At 38.0% G+C, this 18342-nt stretch overlaps 3 protein-coding genes across 5 annotated transcripts; 2 read left to right on the top strand and 1 right to left on the bottom strand.

Moving 5' to 3' along the window:
- Window positions 1-1594: 1594 nt before the first annotated feature.
- On the bottom strand, window positions 1595-4203 carry mmp13b (matrix metallopeptidase 13b). The gene is made up of 9 exons (XM_057351831.1): window positions 4093-4203; window positions 3855-4003; window positions 3647-3772; window positions 3258-3413; window positions 3057-3177; window positions 2782-2915; window positions 2442-2601; window positions 2222-2325; window positions 1595-2063 (listed from the first exon to the last, which is right to left on the bottom strand). Exons 1-9 carry the CDS (start codon window positions 4182-4184, stop codon window positions 1963-1965), a joined length of 1143 nt encoding a protein of 380 aa, XP_057207814.1. The 5' UTR covers window positions 4185-4203; the 3' UTR covers window positions 1595-1962.
- A 2619-nt stretch (window positions 4204-6822) lies between these two features.
- On the top strand, window positions 6823-13669 carry inpp5ka (inositol polyphosphate-5-phosphatase Ka). Of its 3 annotated transcripts, XM_057350339.1 has the most exons (14): window positions 6826-6958; window positions 7205-7291; window positions 8316-8420; window positions 8514-8622; window positions 9081-9197; window positions 9309-9484; window positions 9617-9728; window positions 10183-10292; window positions 10371-10397; window positions 10843-11062; window positions 11145-11282; window positions 12116-12199; window positions 12325-12429; window positions 12668-13669. In XM_057350339.1, the coding sequence occupies exons 2-14, from the start codon at window positions 7215-7217 to the stop codon at window positions 12746-12748; spliced, it is 1461 nt and encodes a 486-aa protein (XP_057206322.1). In that variant the 5' UTR covers window positions 6826-6958; window positions 7205-7214; the 3' UTR covers window positions 12749-13669. The 3 variants fall into 3 exon arrangements, with proteins under 3 accessions (XP_057206324.1, XP_057206322.1, XP_057206323.1); XM_057350340.1 differs by lacking the exon at window positions 10371-10397; XM_057350341.1 differs by lacking the exons at window positions 12116-12199; window positions 12325-12429; window positions 12668-13669 and adding an exon at window positions 11463-12109 and having other exon boundaries at window positions 6823-6958.
- Window positions 13670-13751: 82 nt separating this feature from the next.
- Window positions 13752-18244, top strand: tekt1 (tektin 1). Its single transcript, XM_057350343.1, has 8 exons — window positions 13752-13946; window positions 14080-14270; window positions 14885-15050; window positions 15253-15381; window positions 15575-15715; window positions 16995-17220; window positions 17305-17501; window positions 17612-18244. Exons 2-8 carry the CDS (start codon window positions 14081-14083, stop codon window positions 17769-17771), a joined length of 1209 nt encoding a protein of 402 aa, XP_057206326.1. The 5' UTR covers window positions 13752-13946; window position 14080; the 3' UTR covers window positions 17772-18244.
- The last annotated feature ends 98 nt before the right edge of the window (window positions 18245-18342 follow it).

The raw sequence follows: 18342 nt of genomic DNA, 5'->3' as shown, positions 1-18342 counted from the left end.
TATTTTTCGCCGCAGCATTGGGGGAATTGGTGATCCTCTGCCCATCTTGACTTCTGAGAGACACTGCCACTCTGAGAGGCTCTTTTTATACCCAATCATGTTGCCAATTGACCTAATAAGTTGCAAATTGGTCCTCCAGCTGTTCCTTATATGTACATTTAACTTTTCCGGCCTCTTATTGCTACCTGTCCCAACTTTTTTGGAATGTGTAGCTCTCATGAAATCCAAAATGAGCCAATATTTGGCATGACATTTCAAAATGTCTCACTTTCAACATTTGATATGTTATCTATATTCTATTGTGAATAAAATATAAGTTTATGAGATTCGTAAATTATTGCATTCCTTTTTTATTCACAATTTGTACAGTGTCCCAACTTTTTTGGAATCGGGTTTGTCAAAGAAGCGTAATTATCACATTTATGCATGTTTGAATATGATCANAAAGATGTGACGATGTGCAGGGGGAGGAGAATAATGCGCACGTCAGGTTTAATGGATAAAACACTTCCGCAAAGGAAACACATGTGTATCCTCAGAAAGCCTCCTCGATCCTCGCCTCCTCCCGGTGCAATTAGAGAATTGATACGTCCTTAAAGATGGCTGAGCTCGATCGGTTTCCAGGTCATAGGATGGAGGACGGAGGAGCGAGGAAACGAGGAGGCATATTGAGAAGCACCCAATGTCCCCGTGAACCGGAAGTTGCGATTGTTTTTACTTCCGTATTCTGACGCATTTCCGAGTGAAAAGGAATTTCAAAGGAGAAAATTATTGGGCGTGGCTTGCGTTTCTCACTGCGAATTGATTGGGTGTATAAAAACAGCTGTTGCATTTTGAAATGAAACTGGCAGCAGACTGACAGTTGAAGGGGAGGAGTTAACAGATGCTCCGCCCAAGCCGTTTAATCGATGTCATTTGAGATGGATAGTCATTTCAGGGCGGAAGTGCATTTTCAGATGTTAACTGAAGATTATGAGGGTACATGAATTTTAAAAAGAAAAAGACCCACGTTGATAAGCTATTTACTGTAAACGCTGCAATATTTCGTGAAAAAATAAGAATTGTAATTTTTTATTTCACTGGGACTTTAAACCACAGAGAGTGTGTCGGTAACCACTTAGATCCTCTTTCAAAACTATACTTTAAGAAAAAACACTAAAGATAATGCTCTTGTGAAGTCAAATCTCTAGATCCTCATGTGATCAGCAAGACTGTTGAGATAAAGTTAAATCAATGAATTTAAATATGCCGTATAAACACATTTCACATTGCAAGGCATCAACTTGTCAGCTTTATAAATCCACTCTTACCACCTAAGTTATCCTATAAAATTCCCAATCTTGTTTAAAGTACACCCAGCACAAACATTGTGGCTGTATGTGGGTTTTGCGGAAATCCCCCTAAAAATATGGCGCAGCTAAAGACTTAAGAAAAAGTTCAACAGGCATTTTTCTAGTCACAGTGCTGTATCAGCAACAAAGTCAGATGCTGGGGAGAGAATAACAAAACTTGTGTCCATAGTATGACCCAAAACTATGAAGGGACAAACAGACTCTGTACATTTACAGTATTTGTTTAATAGTGATAACAGAAGCAAATAACAACTCTTGACAACACAAAAACACAAAAGCCCATCACCTTATTTTTTTGGTACAAAAAAAGAATTTAGAAGCTCATCGTGGAAATAATTCCAAGGACTTTTTTTGTTTGTTTTTATTTAGTTGCATAGTGGTATTCAGTGTATATTTCACTTTCTTAGTTGCTATAGGACTTCCATACAGAATCTTATAGAAGTATACCAAAATATCCCAAACATGATTCCAGAATCATGGTCTATAAATACAATGACGTAAAAGACTCTTTCTACTGATTCACCAGCTCAGTAGTGTGTTTTGAAATGAACGCTCATTTTTCACAGCTGATAGTGATTGACAGTTTATGGAAAATCCACATTACAATGGCTCAACAGTTGAGTATCGAATTGGCCCTCATGATGCGCATGACTTTCCGTGAGCTGTAGCTGTATTCAAACTGCAGGTGCTCATGATAGAAGTACAAATATCCTGTAAAAACAACAATCAGTTTAATTCAAGGATTTACCACTCAAATGTACAGTAAGTCACACAATAGTTGTATGCAGTTATGAATGTATACAATGACGTATGTGAACAATAATTGAAAGCTGCATTTAGGTTATGCAACATGTATAATTTTTACATACCGTAATGGTAGGCGGCGGCATCCACCTCATCTCCTATTCCAGGAAAGTCTTTCTCAATGGATTGTGGGTAGCCACTGTCCATGGTGCCTGTTTGCTCATCATAACTAGAGAATAGATGCAGTTCACGTTAAGATTTAGCAGTTTTTGACTCATTTTTTGACCCAAAATAGCCAGCAATGAAATTTTGGGGAGTTCTGTTTTTGTAATGAATGCAAGATACCTCCAGTATTCTTCATCAGTGAATAGCAGAGTCTTGCCCGTGTCTCTGATGTAAACAGCAGCGTCGATTTTGCGGACAGTCTTCGGGAGGCCAAGCTTGTGGATGTATTTTGGATAGCCCTCAACCAGATTGTAGCCATTGAGAGCCCACATTTTGATTCCTGTAAGTTTGCAATTATCATTCTTAATTTAACGTAATAATTGTAAGTGTCTGTAAAGTAAACCATGTACATTAAACTTTAATAATGAGTTCCAGTAAATGTACAATAACTGCATGGTAAAAAAAGAAAAGAATAAAAGGACCATTGATTGGAAATTTGTATCTTAAATGAAAAACTAACCACTGAATATGATGACGACATCTTTCTCTGGGTTCTCGTAAGCAGCGTCTACTTTGTTTGGAATTTCTGGCCAGGTAGATTTAATAAGGGTTTGTTCAGGCTCAAGCATTTGTGGATGTAACCGCCAATAAAACCTGCCAGCCAATAAAAAAATGAATAAAAAGAAGCACGTCATGATAGAATATATTATGTAATAGAGAGTTGTGAAATTATTGCTGAACGTTTTACGACAACAAGTACATTTGATTGGTTTCTTAAAGTTCTTGATCCAGCACCTGTCTTTGAAAATGATGGTCTCTCCACGGAGCTCAGTAACCGCATCAAAATCCAGTTCAGGGTCACATCTGCTCGGAGCGTCTGGTTTGGGCTTGACTTTTCTTTGGTTGGGGTTTGGACCTGTGATTGAAAATGTAGACATTAAAAATGATCTTTGGGAAATTTTGACAAATTTTCAGGGACGATTATGTAACATGTACCGTAGAGAGACTGAATGCCTTTAATGTCATCTTCAGATAGAGGGTAACTCTTGGCATATGAATATACCGGGTACATCAGTGACCCGGGGTCAGAGGAATGTGCCATACCAAGAGCATGACCAAATTCATGGGACGCAACCAAGAAGAGATTGAATGCTGTAAAGAACACAAGCATGATTAGAAATGTGAAAAGCAAAAAATTTTCTCCTTCACATAGGCTAGGCTATTGTAAATGTTACATCTCAGTTGGTCAAATAGGGTCATGTTTTTGATTCCACATATATTTAAAAAATGTATGTAACATAAAGGCACTAGAAGTCGCTTTGGATAAAAACTTCTTTCAAATGTAACTTTTAACTACAAAATCATTTTTGTAGAATGAATTGTACCATGATCGTCTTTGGTCCATGTTTCATCCTCATCAAAATGTGTGTCTCCACCGATGCCTTTTCCAGGGGGGTAAGCATGAGCGAGAAGCCCTTCAGGTCCATCAAATGGGTTGGAGTCTCCATGCTCTGTCATTCACATGAAAAAAGGTTTAGTTCAAAACTAAGTTTAAAAAACAAGATGGCCCAAACCGAATAAAACCAATGATACCTTTTGCTCCAAAGCTGATCATGATATCAGCATTTCCCTCGTGAAGTTTCTTAAATCTCAATGGAGTCACGTCACTCCAGACATTAAAAGCATTTCGAAGGGCTCTGTCCACCTCCGTCTTCTCTAGGTCAGGAGTGTAATTCAGTATCCTGATTACAAATAAAAATATAGTATGAAAATAAAACATCATACTTGTAGCCTTTTCTCTTACCTGATCATCTTAATCTCGAACACAAACCTGAAAGTCACATTTGTTGTTTCCCACTTGAGGTCTCTGGGAAAGTGATTATATTCAGCTACATCTGGAACCCCGCAACGTGCCATTTTCATGAGCTACACGGTGTCATCGTCCAGCTGTCCCGTCACTTCCAACCTGAAGAATCTTTGCATCTCTCCAATCTTCTCCTCGAACATGGCGTCTGATGACTTTCCTGCTCTCTGGAGACCGGCTGGCATGCCATAGTACCTTCTAAGATATCTCTGCAAACATTTAAACAACTATCAGGCAACAAGTTCTGCGCTCTTCCACAAATAAAGTGATCCAAATCCCTTACCTTAGCTAACACCTCCTTGTCTTTTTCCTCTGTTGCAAGAGGTTTTGCTAAAGCGTGTGCTGCAAGTGCCAACAATACCACTGCTGTGAGTTGCATGTTGACCGGATAATGTTCTGCCTGTTCTGAAGGGTCCCTTTATAGGCATCTCTCCTGTCCCAAATTGTTTGTGATTCATGTAAAAAGCACCTCAGCCGATTCACCACTTCCTCTAACCGACAGCCAGCAAAGTGTGGTTAAAAACTGCTTTTAGGACACCTGAGTGAGCAATGATATCACTGCCGGTTTTAAAAGCGCTCCTTTTATTGTGAATGTTGAGTCATTATGGTAAAGTTACAAGGTTTGCTGTGTTTTCTTGTTTGTATTCCACAGTATGTTGTAGTTGTTTCAAATAATTTAGAAGTGATTTTGAAGCACCGTAAGAGTATTTTTCTTACACTTCTTTATACTATGCGGAAAAATCTAAAAATCTAAAAATCTAAAAATGAACAAGAAATATATTTGATTAAAATAGAAACAGAGCAAAATTCCCTTTCGTGGCTTCAGGTAACTATTAATACACTTCCAGACTGCTCTAACATGATTCTGAATCAGCTTTGACTAATATCAGGCATATGACTTCTAGACCTCGACAGACATTAAGACATTACAGAGGAGAATTCAGCAGCCCAAAATAATGTTGAAAGTATATGCAAGCACAGGCTGTGTATTTGAGAAAAACAAATCTGAGTGAAGCAAACTATAAAAATAAAACCAAGCCAAAATGTTCTGTGAATCTGCACAGCTGTTAGGGGCTTTTTTGTTGATTTGCGAACTCATCTCATGAAACTGCTGGTTATGGATCACACAGCCCGGCCGTAGGGAACAAGCAGCATTGCTTGAATCCAGAAGAGAAAAGAGCTAAAAATGTTGAGTGTTGCGAGCGCTGACATGTCTTGTTAATGGTGGCTGTCCCTCTGTGACCCAATAGCCTATTAAAGTGACAGAATTCCTCAGCTGTGAGTCTGTAAAGTACAGACACTATACACTAATTGTCTAGCTTTCTGACCATAATTTTCTGAAAAATGTGCGTAAATATAAAGCCTGCACTCAATAACATGAAAGCACTCAACACTAAAGTGCTTATATTTTATGTCAAAGCAGTTTTAACAGTTTTAAATGTCATGGAAAAACAAACAATATATAAGACACTCTTTAAATTGTGTTTTATAGGACTCTCTATATTCTACATTTTTAAAAAACAGAAATCATTGCCACCTACATGTTGAATCTGTCTCAAAAGCAACAGTGTAAATGCAAATATGCTGAATGTGTGTGAGTCATTGCAAAACCAGACCATTGGGGATTTTTATGGTTTATAATGCGCACCATGATACACGTTTGCCGGGATTTATGGGCAAAGGGATGTCAAGAGTTTAATAGTAGCTGCCAGCAATGTACAGGATCCACGTAGCCTACATGTGAACATTCGAGTTCCAGACTGGAATAATTTGCTAAAGCAATTTAAAAGTAAATTATGGCCTTTGACAAACATTGTTTAACGAAAAACAAACAAACACATACAAAAAATGAGCACATTTTTTTTGTTAATGTCTTTTCTCAGTTTACCAACTGTTAAGGGGAGTACATTAAATTGTATATATATTTTTTAATAAAACAATGTTAAAACAAAAATTTTGTAAAAATATAGGCTAGTGAGAGAAAATCTGAGGTATAACCAGTGTTGGGTGTAACTAGTTACTAAGTAATTAGTTACTGTTATTTAATTACTTTTCCATTGAAAAAGTAAAGTAAGGGATTACTCTTACTTATGATGTAATTGAACTAAATACTGTGTAATGTATTCAATAGTGGAAATGACATCAAAATTATAAGTCTAATTTTAAAATGTATGTTTTAATGTGTCCTTCTCACATTTCTAAACTTTGGTCAGTTAATAAGAATCATTTATGTAGTTATTTATTATTTATTTGAGTGAATTATATTAGTCGTTTCATGTCTATCCTTGAATCAATTCTAATCAAGGTTGATGTAGGATATAGAAAGTAATTAAATACATTTTGGAGAGAGTAATTTGTACAGTAATCTAATTACACTATTGAATATGTAATTAGTTACTAGTAATTAATTACTTTTTCAGAGTAATTTACCCAACACTGGGTATAACAGATAAGAAATGGATGATTCTATTATCTTCTATTAAGCCCTTCTTTAGGGTTTTCTTGACATATTTAAATCATTACTAGAAATAAAAAGTTTAAGGTTTTTTTTAATACTGAATAAAGTACCCTGTATAACGGAACGCTTAAATAAATAAACAAAACATCATATTTTCTCATTGCAACAACCGCACTATAAGGGCTTTTATTTTGACATTGTAATAGCAACGAGGGGTTTGACGGGATTTGGCGTCTGCTTCACACACTCCCTCTGATGTAAATACACTGCGCGGCTAGTGATGTGACAAGTTGTTTTTGTCTTCTCGAATGGTTTAACACCACAGAGAGCTAAAGACTGCGGAAGAGAAGACGGCTAAATAAGCGCGATTATCAGGTAGCTTGCATATTCATTTCAATATGAATTTCAGGCTTTGACATTAATTTGCTGGATGAAATGTAAGTTTCAACATGTAACGTTACAGTACTGAGTTAAATGAATGCTTGTGTAGTGTTAGTGTTAGTATCCTCATTATAATCAAAACATTTTATATGTTACATTTAGTGGAGATTGTTTTGTGCACACATGGCCCTAAAAAGTGAACGGTGAAAATATAAAACAAGGTGCTCTTATGATTGACAGGTGAGGCAGGATGGAGGAGGATTTGTCAGGTGCTCTGAAATCTATCAGTTTGGGGCAGAAGGACAGTGACATCATGGACTCTTTTGGGTATGTGGTTCACATTTTTCTTCATTTAAAGCAATATTTGTGATTATGCAGGTATTTTGGATGCTGAAATATTTGGAGTATGAAGTATTTTGCAATAAAGACAGTCCTTCCACCTACTAAAGGATATGATCTATAATTTGAGGATCAAACCTTCAACCTCGTGATGGCCAATCGAGATGTTTAAGCTCTGAACCACAGCGCTGCAATCCTACCATCTTCTCTTGTTCTGTCAATGGTCACTCTTCAGAGATGGGTAACTAATGGTGTTGCATGGAGCAGCGCAAACACGCGTCGTGTTCTAACAATGTTCTTCAAGATCGATTAAAGAATTCTCAAACAAAGTGAACAGTGAAACCCCTCATTGTTTGGAGTAATGGTGCAAGAATAAAGCAGGGATTTGACTCATTGGGATTAGCTTTCTCCACACGCGATTATGTTCAAGTGTGAAATCCCCAGAAAGGTTCAGAAATAAGAACACTAAACTGGTGTTGCGCATATGCACGTCCACATTATAAGCATCAGTGTATAATGGGCAAGTATACTGTATGTCCTTTATATTGTACATAATCTAATACAATAAGAGCTGTGCGAACTTTTATTCAACAGATTGGCATTGTAATGTCTCACACTCACCTTTTATTGGCCCCCGACTGTAATCTGGCGACTATTGTATAATCCCCAGAGTTTTATTCTAAAATTGGACATTTTGCGATGTTTACAGCTCACAAGATCAGATGTAATCTGTGATCAATTTTAGTAGTCTTTAATCAATATTCTTCAGAGACATTTTAAAATTGTCAAGCGGATTATGCCGTCTCCGATGATGCAGATGTTCAGTTTGTCATTTCACGAAGTGACTGCGTAAAGTTACGTTAATCTGATCAGATACGCGAGGACGTGGAGGAGCTGATTTGCACGGATAGATTAAATATGCAAACAGAAGCGGAAAAACAGCTTTCCCTAGAATAGCATTGAACACTGTATGGTGTCCAGCTGAATACTGCGTTCTTTCATATACCTGCAGGCTGTATGTAGTCACGTGGAACGTGGCCACGGCTGAACCTCCTGATGATGTTTACTCGCTGCTTCAGCTCAGTTCCCCTAAGAAACCAGACCTCTATGTGATCGGGTGAGTGTTTGCAAGACCCATTGTGTCCCTCAATGCATTCTAAACCTTCCCACTTCGACAACATCGTAGCTTCTGATCGGTTCTTTCGTGTAGTCTGCAGGAGGTGCGGGCAGCCCCTCTAAAGTTTGTCTCAGACTTGGCCTTCGATGACTCCTGGAGTCATCTCTTCATGAGCACGCTGGCTCCTTTGGGATATGTCAAGGTGACGCTTCGGTTAAAACACAGTTGTTGTTTTTAAATATCTCAATTGACTTTAATTAAATACCAAGGAGGATGTTAATGAGAAATGGCTTAAACTGGCTTAAAGTGATAGTTCACCCAAAAATATCATTTCTGTCATTATTTTCAAACCTCTATGACTTTCTTTCTTCCAAAAAACACAAAAGAAGATATTTTGCATTGGTTTTGTGTCCATACATGAGAAGTGAATAAGGGTCAGGGCTGTTCGGTTACCAACTTTCTTCAAAAGATCTTCTTTTGTGCTCTGCAGAAGAAAGAAAGTCATGAAGGTTTGAAATGACAAGAGGGCGAGTAAATGATGAGAGAACTTTCATTTTTGGGTGAACTGTCACTTTTAGAACCCTTGATAGTTTCCGTAGATCACGAAGAACAAAATGTAAGCAAATCCTTTTTCTTTCTCTTTCGTTGTGGCTCATCCAGGTCACTTCCATACGGATGCAGGGTCTTCTTTTGCTTTTCTTTTCAAAGTTGGACCACGTTCCCTTCATCAGAGACATTCAGACCACGTACACCCGCACGGGTCTCTATGGCTGCTGGGTAAGGGAGGTTTCCAAACTACCAACTCAACATTGTAGCAAGTTAGCATCAGATATGCATGTGCTACATGAAATGTTCTTTGTGTTCACAAACCCTTTTCTTGGATCTAAGGGTAACAAAGGGGGTGTGTCCATCCGTCTGTGCTTCTACGGTCACATGCTCTGTTTCCTGAACTGTCACCTGACCGCCCACATGAACAACGCCTCCCACAGGGTGGATGAGTTCGAGCGTATTCTAGATGCTCAGACCTTTGATGCCAAAAACACACCACGCATTCTGGACCACAAGTCAGTACACGATAATAGAATTCTGTGTTGTGCTGCGAATCATTCTTTTTGTTTGTCTATTCTTTTAATGATTATTCTTTATTAATCTTTTTGGAAATGTGTTTTCTCCGACGCCATGGTTTGATGGTCTAGGGCGGTGTTTTGGTTTGGGGATTTGAACTTTCGTATCGAGGATCATGGTATGCATTTTATTCGCAGCTGCCTCACCAGCCACCGTTTCGATCTGCTGTGGCCTAAAGATCAGGTACTCACTTGAAGTTTTACTATCCGTGACATTGAAAAGAACCGTTATTTTAATCTATATTAACGTACAAACACATCAATGAAGAATATTTTAAATATATAAATCATTGACATGCTGTTTTAGACTTTAGAAAATCATTTACTCACGCTCTTGTCATTTCAAACCTGTATGATTTCTTTCTTCCGCAGAACACAAAAGAAGGTATTTTGAAAAATGTTGTTAACTGGACTCCATTCACTTGCATTGGTTTTGTGTCCGTACAATAGAAGTGAACAGGGTCCAGTGCTGTTCGGTTACCAACTTTCTACAAAATATCTTCTTTTGTGTTCTGCGGAAGAAAGAAATCATACAGGTTTGAAATGACAAGAGCGTGAGTAAAGAATGACAGATTTTTTTGGGGGGGGTGAACTATCCCTTTAATCTTATGCAATATTTGGTTATGTGTATATGTCAGCTTACCATGATGAAAAAGAAGGAAACCGTTTTGCAGAAGTTTGAAGAGGGACCTCTTAACTTTCAACCCACCTATAAATTTGACTTGAACTCTGATAACTACGACACGAGGTAAACACACACATCATCTCTTCTCAGGGGACTTTTTAGCCGTCAAACGTTCACACGTGTTCTTCTTTGCCCCTGCAGGGTACAAAAGGCATGGTTTGGTCTTACGTAAGCTCTAAAATAAATTCCCATAAGCTCCTTAACAGGACCCTTCCCACCCTGCTTTCCTTGATTCCTAATTGAGCATTTCCCTCAGACAATGAAAGAGATTGTTTTCCTAGCCTCTATCCGCAGCCGACAAAGCACATTAATACAGACCAGTGCACAGTTTTACCCCCCCGGCCCGTTTCCCATAACACAACTTGCTGTAACCAGAAATCTGTAATAACATGCAGTAGATAATAGCTTTCGACTGTGTTTGTAAATAGTTTGATAGTGCTGTATGATATAATGTAATTTGTGTTTGTGCTGTTGTTTCCAAATTCACTTGATCGTTGATCAAATATGATCATTCCAGATCAGGAATTTCCCATATTAACTAACTCAGATGAGCATCTTGCTTTTATTATGTAATTCACGGTGTCCTCTTTTTCCTCCATTGCGATTTGGCTAGTGGTAAAAAACGAAAGCCTGCCTGGTGTGACCGAATTCTTTGGAGTGTCCTGCCCAAATCCTTACAGAAGGGTGTCGTTGAAGATGGTGACGATAAAGAAGAAGAGAAGAAAAAACAGGAAGAAGAGTTTCCTCTCAGAGTAGCCCAGGAATCTTACGCCGGTAAAATGGATTACAACATTAGTGACCACAAGCCTGTAGTTGGCATCTTCTGCTTAGAGGTGAGCCACGTGGACAGTATAAAATAATGTATGCTTAGCAAGATATAAACTTCTTTTAGAACTTCCTTTTTTATGTTATCAGTTGAGGAAACTGTATGAAACGCCGTTGGTACAAGTGTGTGCTGAGGGAGATTGGAGTGCAGATTTTGATGCCCTGATAACCTACAGCCCTCTTCAGTCTTTTTCATCCAGTGCCTGGGACTGGATTGGTTTATTTGAGGTGGGTATTGTGTGATGTGTTCTGACTTAAACCCATCTTTGTCTTCACATGCCTGTCTTTTGATATATAATATGATACACAACTTTTAATATATCCTAGAAGATACTGGAGGTGATTTGATTTTTTGATTTCTTATATAGACTTTGGCTGTGTCTGAATTCGCCCCTATCTCCTATATAGTGCACTATATCGGGTGTCCGCCATTTTTTAGTGTTGTCCGAATTCTGAGTAAACAACTCGTTCCCTACATTTATTCACTACTGTTTACCCACAGTGCATTCTGATTTTGAGTGTACATCCGATGCTCACTCATATTTCCCATGATACAATGCGTCTGATTAGAATCAGCTGGAGGAGAGCGACCGTTAACGCCACAAGTGTACGTTTATACACTTGTGTTTGTTCTTGTTGACAGTTATTTTCTACTTTATGAGAATAAACAGATTAAATAAATGTTATATATAGCAGTGTTTTATTTGAAATATATTCAGTAATTTTATTAAACGTAATAAATGTAATAGTAAATAAACGTGTTTTGCTCTCTTTATTAAAAACTAATACAATAAACGTGACAAATAATGTAAAAATTAACTTTACCATCTTACAAAACAATCCATAAAGCCACACAGGTGTAATATAAGTGTTATGATGAATTTATGCGACAGCACTATCAGACGCAGGATTTATTACGTCAAGTGTCCGAGATTGGTCACTCATTTTCATTCACTTCTTCCCCATATAGTGGACTATTTAGCATTCGCTACATAGGGAATAGTGAATGAGTGAACGAGTGAGCGAATTCAGACGCAGCTTTTGTGTTTGTCACTTCACAGGTTGGTTTCAAAAGTATTTCAGACTATGTTACTTACACCTGGGTGAAAGATGACCAGGTGGCTTTCATTGATGAGCTGTTTCAGGTAGGCTATTTTAGAACTTGTTTTTTGCACACATTGTTTATTATATAAATTAAATATAATCCAGTTCATATAGTCCAGTTTGAAAATAGGGAAGTACTTTTTAATTGAATTTCCTTTTATCAAAGGTTTATGTTAGCAAAGATGACATTCCAGTTCGGGGCGGAGAATGTGTGCTGTGCTATTACAGTAGCAATTTGCAGTGCATTGTGGGTATGAGTCAGCCTTTCAAGGTGAGTAAAAGCTTTCAGCCGTATTTTATATGTGTGCCGAATTAAAAGTAATTTGACTTTTTCTACATTTAAAGTTGCACCATACATGAGATCAAATTTAGATATGAATAGAATATTTTGACTGTAACGTGTTTTGTGATTTGTCTTTTTAATGAAATGTGGAAGGCAGTGTTTTGGTTGTAGTGCCCCTGAAGTCTAGGAGCATCAAATACTGAAATAAGCAAAATCTTTATTGTAGGTGCAGGGATCCAGAGCGGCGATTGAAGAGGGCTGTTTGCCTGAAAACATCGATGGACTAAATCAAGCAGTAGCCAGTTAGGACCAGATTTCTAATGTACATTGTTTCATACACTGTCTGCCCACCTTTCTAAACATCTGCGCCTCAGATGTCAAGCCAAACATACCTGTGAATTCAAGTGCAGTTTTAATCCAAAATGTAATTTCCATTTATTGGTATGTTTATACAGCGTTTATTTTTTTTTTAAGTTGACACTTGTGATATTCTGAATAAGCAGCAGTTTTTACTTGGCTTGAAATCAGTTTTAAAAAGTCTTTCAAAAGCATTTACAATAAATGAAGAAAACAACGCCAGTGATGTATCATAATGTGAGACTGATGCAGTTCAGATCATTTACAGCACAGCCCTAATATTACCACATTTACCATCAATATGAAAGAATACATGAAAACTGTAATGTTCAATGTTACTGCTGATGTTCTTCATTCCGTCTCATTTAACGACGACTGTTACACTGTCAAAATTAACTACTTTAATGGCACATTTAATTGGTTAGATCTGTTTATATTTGTAGCTCATACAGAATGTGATGCTGTAATTGTGTTTGTCTCAAAACGTTAAATTTAAATAACTGCAGAATGTGTAGAAATGCTCATTGTTATATGTCCTTTTATTATATTGCTAAATTATATTTTTCCAGTGTGTGCACATTAACATTCGACATTAATGCTAAACATAAACAGACAATGTGCGGTCCAACTTAAAAGTATTTATTCAATAAAGTATGCCCTCTGTTGTATGAAGAATGTTGTTTTAATGTTACCCAGTGCTCAAGTCTGAATAGAATATATTTGTTATCAAATTATACTGTATAAAAAGCAAAATACTGTAAGAATCAAATTTTCTCTGTAAGTTAATGAGTTCGTTATTTTCTAAACGAATCCAAATGCATGCTGATGGCATGAATTAAATGTTATTTAAATTAAAAACCTGAATAACCCATTACAGGCTACTTTGCTTTTGTGATACACAAAGGCCAATAACTGTGTACTTCACGCAAACAGAAGCTGCAATTTGCAAATGATAATAACGTCAAGTGTGAGTTAAAACTTTACTAAACGCATAGCTTAAATAAATAAAAAGGAGACAATGCTGCCCCCAAGCGGTAAACAATGGTTAGGTTGCTATAACAACCGTGTGTTTACGCGCTGTCAGTTGTCTTGAAGAGTTAGTTACAGACTGTACACTTAGGCTAACGTTACTCATTTAAATCTCTGAGGTAAGTTTATCAAAAAACGCAATCGTATTTCATTTTGTTACTCTAATTTTATATAGTTTAAACACGGTGTAAACTTAGGCTATAGGAAATGTGACTCTGCCTTTCGACGCAATAATGTGTTTCCTTTTTTAAGGATGTCGCGGCTGATGGGACCCCCTAATAAATTTCTACCCCATGAGTGGAAACATGCAAACCAAGTGCAGTTCAGAAGATCAGAGGCAGAGAGAACACGGTCAGAGAAACTGACAGCAGAGTGCAAACGACTGATCGAGGACAGCGACACATCTACCAAACGCATGCAACAGGATGCGCAGAAGAAGCTTGGTATGCAACAGATCTAATGCACGTGATCGACGGGTGCGAAATCTGCATGTGTTGAAACTGAAAAAGAGTTTTGGTGACACAAGAAGAGTCATGACTCATGATGGGTCAAGTGCTGAAACGTGATCTCATAGCTCTTGTAAAGATAAAGGCTAGGCTGCTGCAGAGCAGGAGATGTAGAGAGGAAGTCAGATTACTTTGAATTTCATCTGTTTCTCATAAAAGCACCGAATTTTGGATTTTCTGGATAATAACATGTTAAATGTTAAAAAGAATACTCGCCCCAAAATAAAATTCACCCTCACGTCATTCAAAACCTGTATATGACTCCTTCTTCTGGGGAGCTCAAAAGAAGATATTTTGAGAAATGTCTCGGGGGTTTTACATTTACATTTATGCATTTGGCAGACTAACATTGCATTATCCTATACATTTGTTTCTAAGTATGTGCAATCCTCTGGGATCGACCCCACGACCTCATGGTCTTACCACTGAGCTACAGGAAAGGTTTTATGTTCGCCAACGCTCTTCAAAATGTTCTTTTCTGCAGGTTTGGAATGACATGCATGTGAGTAAATACACATTTGACTTTAGTGTATAATCTCTGTGTTCTTCAGAGCAGAGAATCCAGGACATCAAATTCTGGAGGCAGGAACTAGAGCGGACGTTTGAGGAGATGGTGCAGGAGATCGAGACCCTCGTCGTCTTTAAGAGCCGTGTGGAGAGAGCTTTGGAGAGCTGCGCTCAGCCTCTCCAAGTGACTCTGCAATGTCTGGCTGAGAGGTACATCTGACTGTAGACTTCCACCAGCTGCAGCAGATGCTCTCAAAACTTGTACTAAGTGCTTATACTAAGAAGCAAATCAACCACACTGATTCTAGGGTGGATCTAATGTTTAGGCCTGCATCATTACTCGCTTTAGGTGGTCCTCTAATGAAAAATGGTCCGTTTTGGTAATGGTGTGATGTTTATGGGGCGTTCTCAGACAAAAGCAGGTGGCCATTGATCTGGTGCATGATGAGGTGGAAGAAGAGCTGTTGAAGGAGAAAGAGGTGACCGAGGGCGTGATGGTTCTGCTACAGCGCACTCTAGAACAGATCAATGAACAGATCAGGTTAGTGGAACTAGAAACCTTGAGCTTTTAATGCAGGTCATTTAATTCTGATTGCAAATTGTCTACAGAACTGATTTCAAGCTTTTGAGCGTAAACCTTATAGAAAAAACTGTTTAAAGTCATATTCAGTCAAATGTGAAAATGAATCATTAATTGCTAATATTTAATATTTAATTCTGTCTGTGCTTTTCAGGCTTATACGTTCAGTGAAATATTCTTTGGAAAAGGACCTAAGAGACAAATTTCAGGCTGAATGTATTGATGATTTCTGCTCTCTGCTCACTAACACGTCGCCTGATGGAAATGGGGGGAATTCTGAATTCTTTAGTGTTGGGTAAGACAAGAAACAAACTCAGAACAACTGACGGTGTTTTGACCATCTAAACTTTAGTTGTTTCTGTTGTTGGATTACCTGCTCTTACCACTGGGCCCACTGGTCAATATTATGACGTAAATATGTTTCATATATAATATAAATAAGTATAATCACGTAATCATATGCCAGCTCTTAATAAAGCTGTCAGGTTTTAATAAAACTTTCATGGCCTTCAGAATATTTTATTTCTATTAATATGCAATATATCAAATAAGAGAGCAGAGCCTCTGCTTTTAAAACAACAACAACAACAACAATGATATCGCCATATGTTTTTTTATCTCTTCCTGAATATGGTACGTTTTCTTAAAAAAAAAAAACAACAACACTCTGAACAAAAAATGCTGCATAAATTATGTTTTTTGTCAAAAACTTTGTCCAGATCAGAATTAGAACGATGATAAAAACAGATAATTTGCGTGTTTTTGGATCTGTAAATGCTGTACTCATTCATATGTATAACAGCACCCCCTACTGTATAACAGTGAACATAACTGGGAAAACTCATCAAGTATTGTCATAAATGATGGAAGACATTGTCAATTGCGGGGAACCCTGGTGTTATAAATGAAAACCTCATCAATGGTGGGGAAAGAGTTAAATGTCTATGCTATCTGGTGTCTAGACGGAATTTCTAGAAAAAATTAAAGGAACAGTTCACCTAAAAATGAAACTTCTGTCTTCAATTAGTCACCCTCAAGTCTTTCCAAATCTGTATAAATATCAGAGAAAGATATTTGGAAGAATGCTTGTAACCAAACAGTTCTTGGTCAACATTAACTACCGTAGTAGGAAAAATTGCTTTATAAATTGTTTTATACATTTTCTGGCCAAGAACTGTTTGGTTACAAGCATTCTTCCGAATATCTTTCTCTGTGTTCATAAGAACAAAGAACTTTATACAGATTTGGAACAACTTGAGGATGAGTAAATGATGACAGAATTTGTTATTTTTGGGTGAACTGTCCCTTTAAGCTGATATGAGTATGAGTCAAGTTAGGTTTGTTATATGTAAATGCAGCTGTGTACAGTTTTAAAAATATAAAAATGTATATGCACTTTAAAACCCCAAAGAGCAACACTCATTAGAAGAGCCTACAGTATAAAATCAAGCCTTTTTTTTTAGAAAAACTTCTTGGTAAGAGAACCTAAAGATGTAAGGTTCTACAAAAAGCCATTAAGAGAACCTTTCTATTTATTTGTCACATTTGTAAAGAGCGTGTTTTCTACACCACAGAATGACATTAACCCCTGAGGAATGGGAGAGCATCTGCAACATCAACATTAGCAAAGCTGAGAGGGAGAAGAACAACTCGCACTCTCTGAGAGCTCTCGTGGGAAGCCTGCTGGAGCAGACGGCCACAGACATGCGCAGGCAGCACGAGGCCACGGGCAGAGCGTTGGACCTGCGCATACAGGAGGCCAAAACTGCCAAAGCAGTGCTGGAGAACCAGCTGGATAAGGTCAGCACTAATGCGGAGTATTAATGAGTGTTGAAACGGTCTCGTTCCTCTCTTGTTTGGTTACAAACTTGTGCTTTATCAAAGCTGTTAGCAGAGACAGCGAGCCAGGAGAAGAATCTGGAGGATCTACGAGTGGCCGTCGCTGAGAAAGAAGCTCCACTGAGGGTGGCACAGACTCGACTGTCCAGCCGCAGTCAGAGACCTAACGTTGAGCTCTGTCAAGACCCCGCTCAAACCCGACTGTTGACAGAGGTCAAGGAGCTTGCTAACCACGTCGAGCGGTGGGAACGATTCAGATATACTGTCTGTCTGAAATGAGAGTAGATCTAAACAGATTTGATTGACTCAATGCCCCTAATACAAGAGTTTTTCCCTCTTCTGTTTCTCTCAGACTGAACGAGGCCATTGAGCTCTCCGAGATGGAACTGAAAGCTCTAGCAGGCCAACAGCTGATGATAGAAGAAGAGATTCAGGTGAAGTCCAACTCCATCTATATCGATGAGGTGATCTGCCGACAGCTGCGTGAGTCCGTTTCTATTCCCAACTACTGAGCTGAGCTCAGATATACGGCCACTGAGCTCCAGATACTCACCTGTGTCCTGGAGGAGAAGCATCATGAAAGTGTGAAGATTTCACTTTAAGTCCCTGTGTTTGGTTTGGTTGCAGTACAACATGTCATTGAGAACTGATCTGAGAGCGAAGGTTTGTTATGACAAAGCTGAAACTATTAAAAGTGCATCGTTGCTGTCTCTGAACTTTCAGCCTCTTGATGTTTACTTCTAGAATTTATTCATCAGATCACATTGTTGCGCAAAATCCTGATATGTGATGGATAGCGGCGATCTTAATCGAAATGTTGTTATTAAATCTGTGCCTGAAAGGCAAACGTTAAGACAAACCAATGGTTCATTTTTGACTCTCCCAAACCTCTTTATTTTTAATAGGCAATGAAGTTTGTAAGAGCTGGAAAAATGACTCGGTGGGGTTTTCTGTGTAACAAAAATTGTAACAAATTAATCTAAATTTGGCATTTTACTTTGATATTTTGAGTTACTTGATAGCAATTTGTTGTGTGTTTTATCTTGAGTAAACTTGACAAGGCATTTTATATCTGTGCCTTTT

The sequence above is a fragment of the Triplophysa rosa genome, linkage group LG14 (genome assembly GCF_024868665.1).
Source record: "Triplophysa rosa linkage group LG14, Trosa_1v2, whole genome shotgun sequence".
Classification (NCBI taxonomy): Eukaryota; Metazoa; Chordata; class Actinopteri; order Cypriniformes; family Nemacheilidae; genus Triplophysa; species Triplophysa rosa.
Note: the sequence above shows the minus strand (reverse complement) of the source record. Positions and strands in the feature narration are given on the sequence as shown.

Bases quoted from the DNA above. Each gene is read 5' to 3' on its own strand.
- mmp13b (XM_057351831.1), bottom strand. From the start codon at position 4,184: ATGAAAATGGCACGTTGCGGGGTTCCAGATGTAGCTGAATATAATCAC. The intron at 3,178-3,257 runs GTACATGTTACA...TTTCAATCACAG, and splicing joins AGGCATTCAGTCTCTCTACG to GTCCAAACCCCAACCAAAGA. The intron at 2,326-2,441 runs GTATCTTGCATT...TCTATTCTCTAG, and splicing joins ACTGATGAAGAATACTGGAG to TTATGATGAGCAAACAGGCA.
- inpp5ka (XM_057350339.1), top strand. From the start codon at position 7,215: ATGGAGGAGGATTTGTCAGGTGCTCTGAAATCTATCAGTTTGGGGCAG. The intron at 8,421-8,513 runs GTGAGTGTTTGC...TCTTTCGTGTAG, and splicing joins CCAGACCTCTATGTGATCGG to TCTGCAGGAGGTGCGGGCAG. The intron at 10,398-10,842 runs GTAAGCTCTAAA...CGATTTGGCTAG, and splicing joins AAGGCATGGTTTGGTCTTAC to TGGTAAAAAACGAAAGCCTG.
- tekt1 (XM_057350343.1), top strand. From the start codon at position 14,081: ATGTCGCGGCTGATGGGACCCCCTAATAAATTTCTACCCCATGAGTGG. The intron at 14,271-14,884 runs GTATGCAACAGA...TGTGTTCTTCAG, and splicing joins GGATGCGCAGAAGAAGCTTG to AGCAGAGAATCCAGGACATC. The intron at 17,502-17,611 runs GTGGGAACGATT...TGTTTCTCTCAG, and splicing joins CTTGCTAACCACGTCGAGCG to ACTGAACGAGGCCATTGAGC.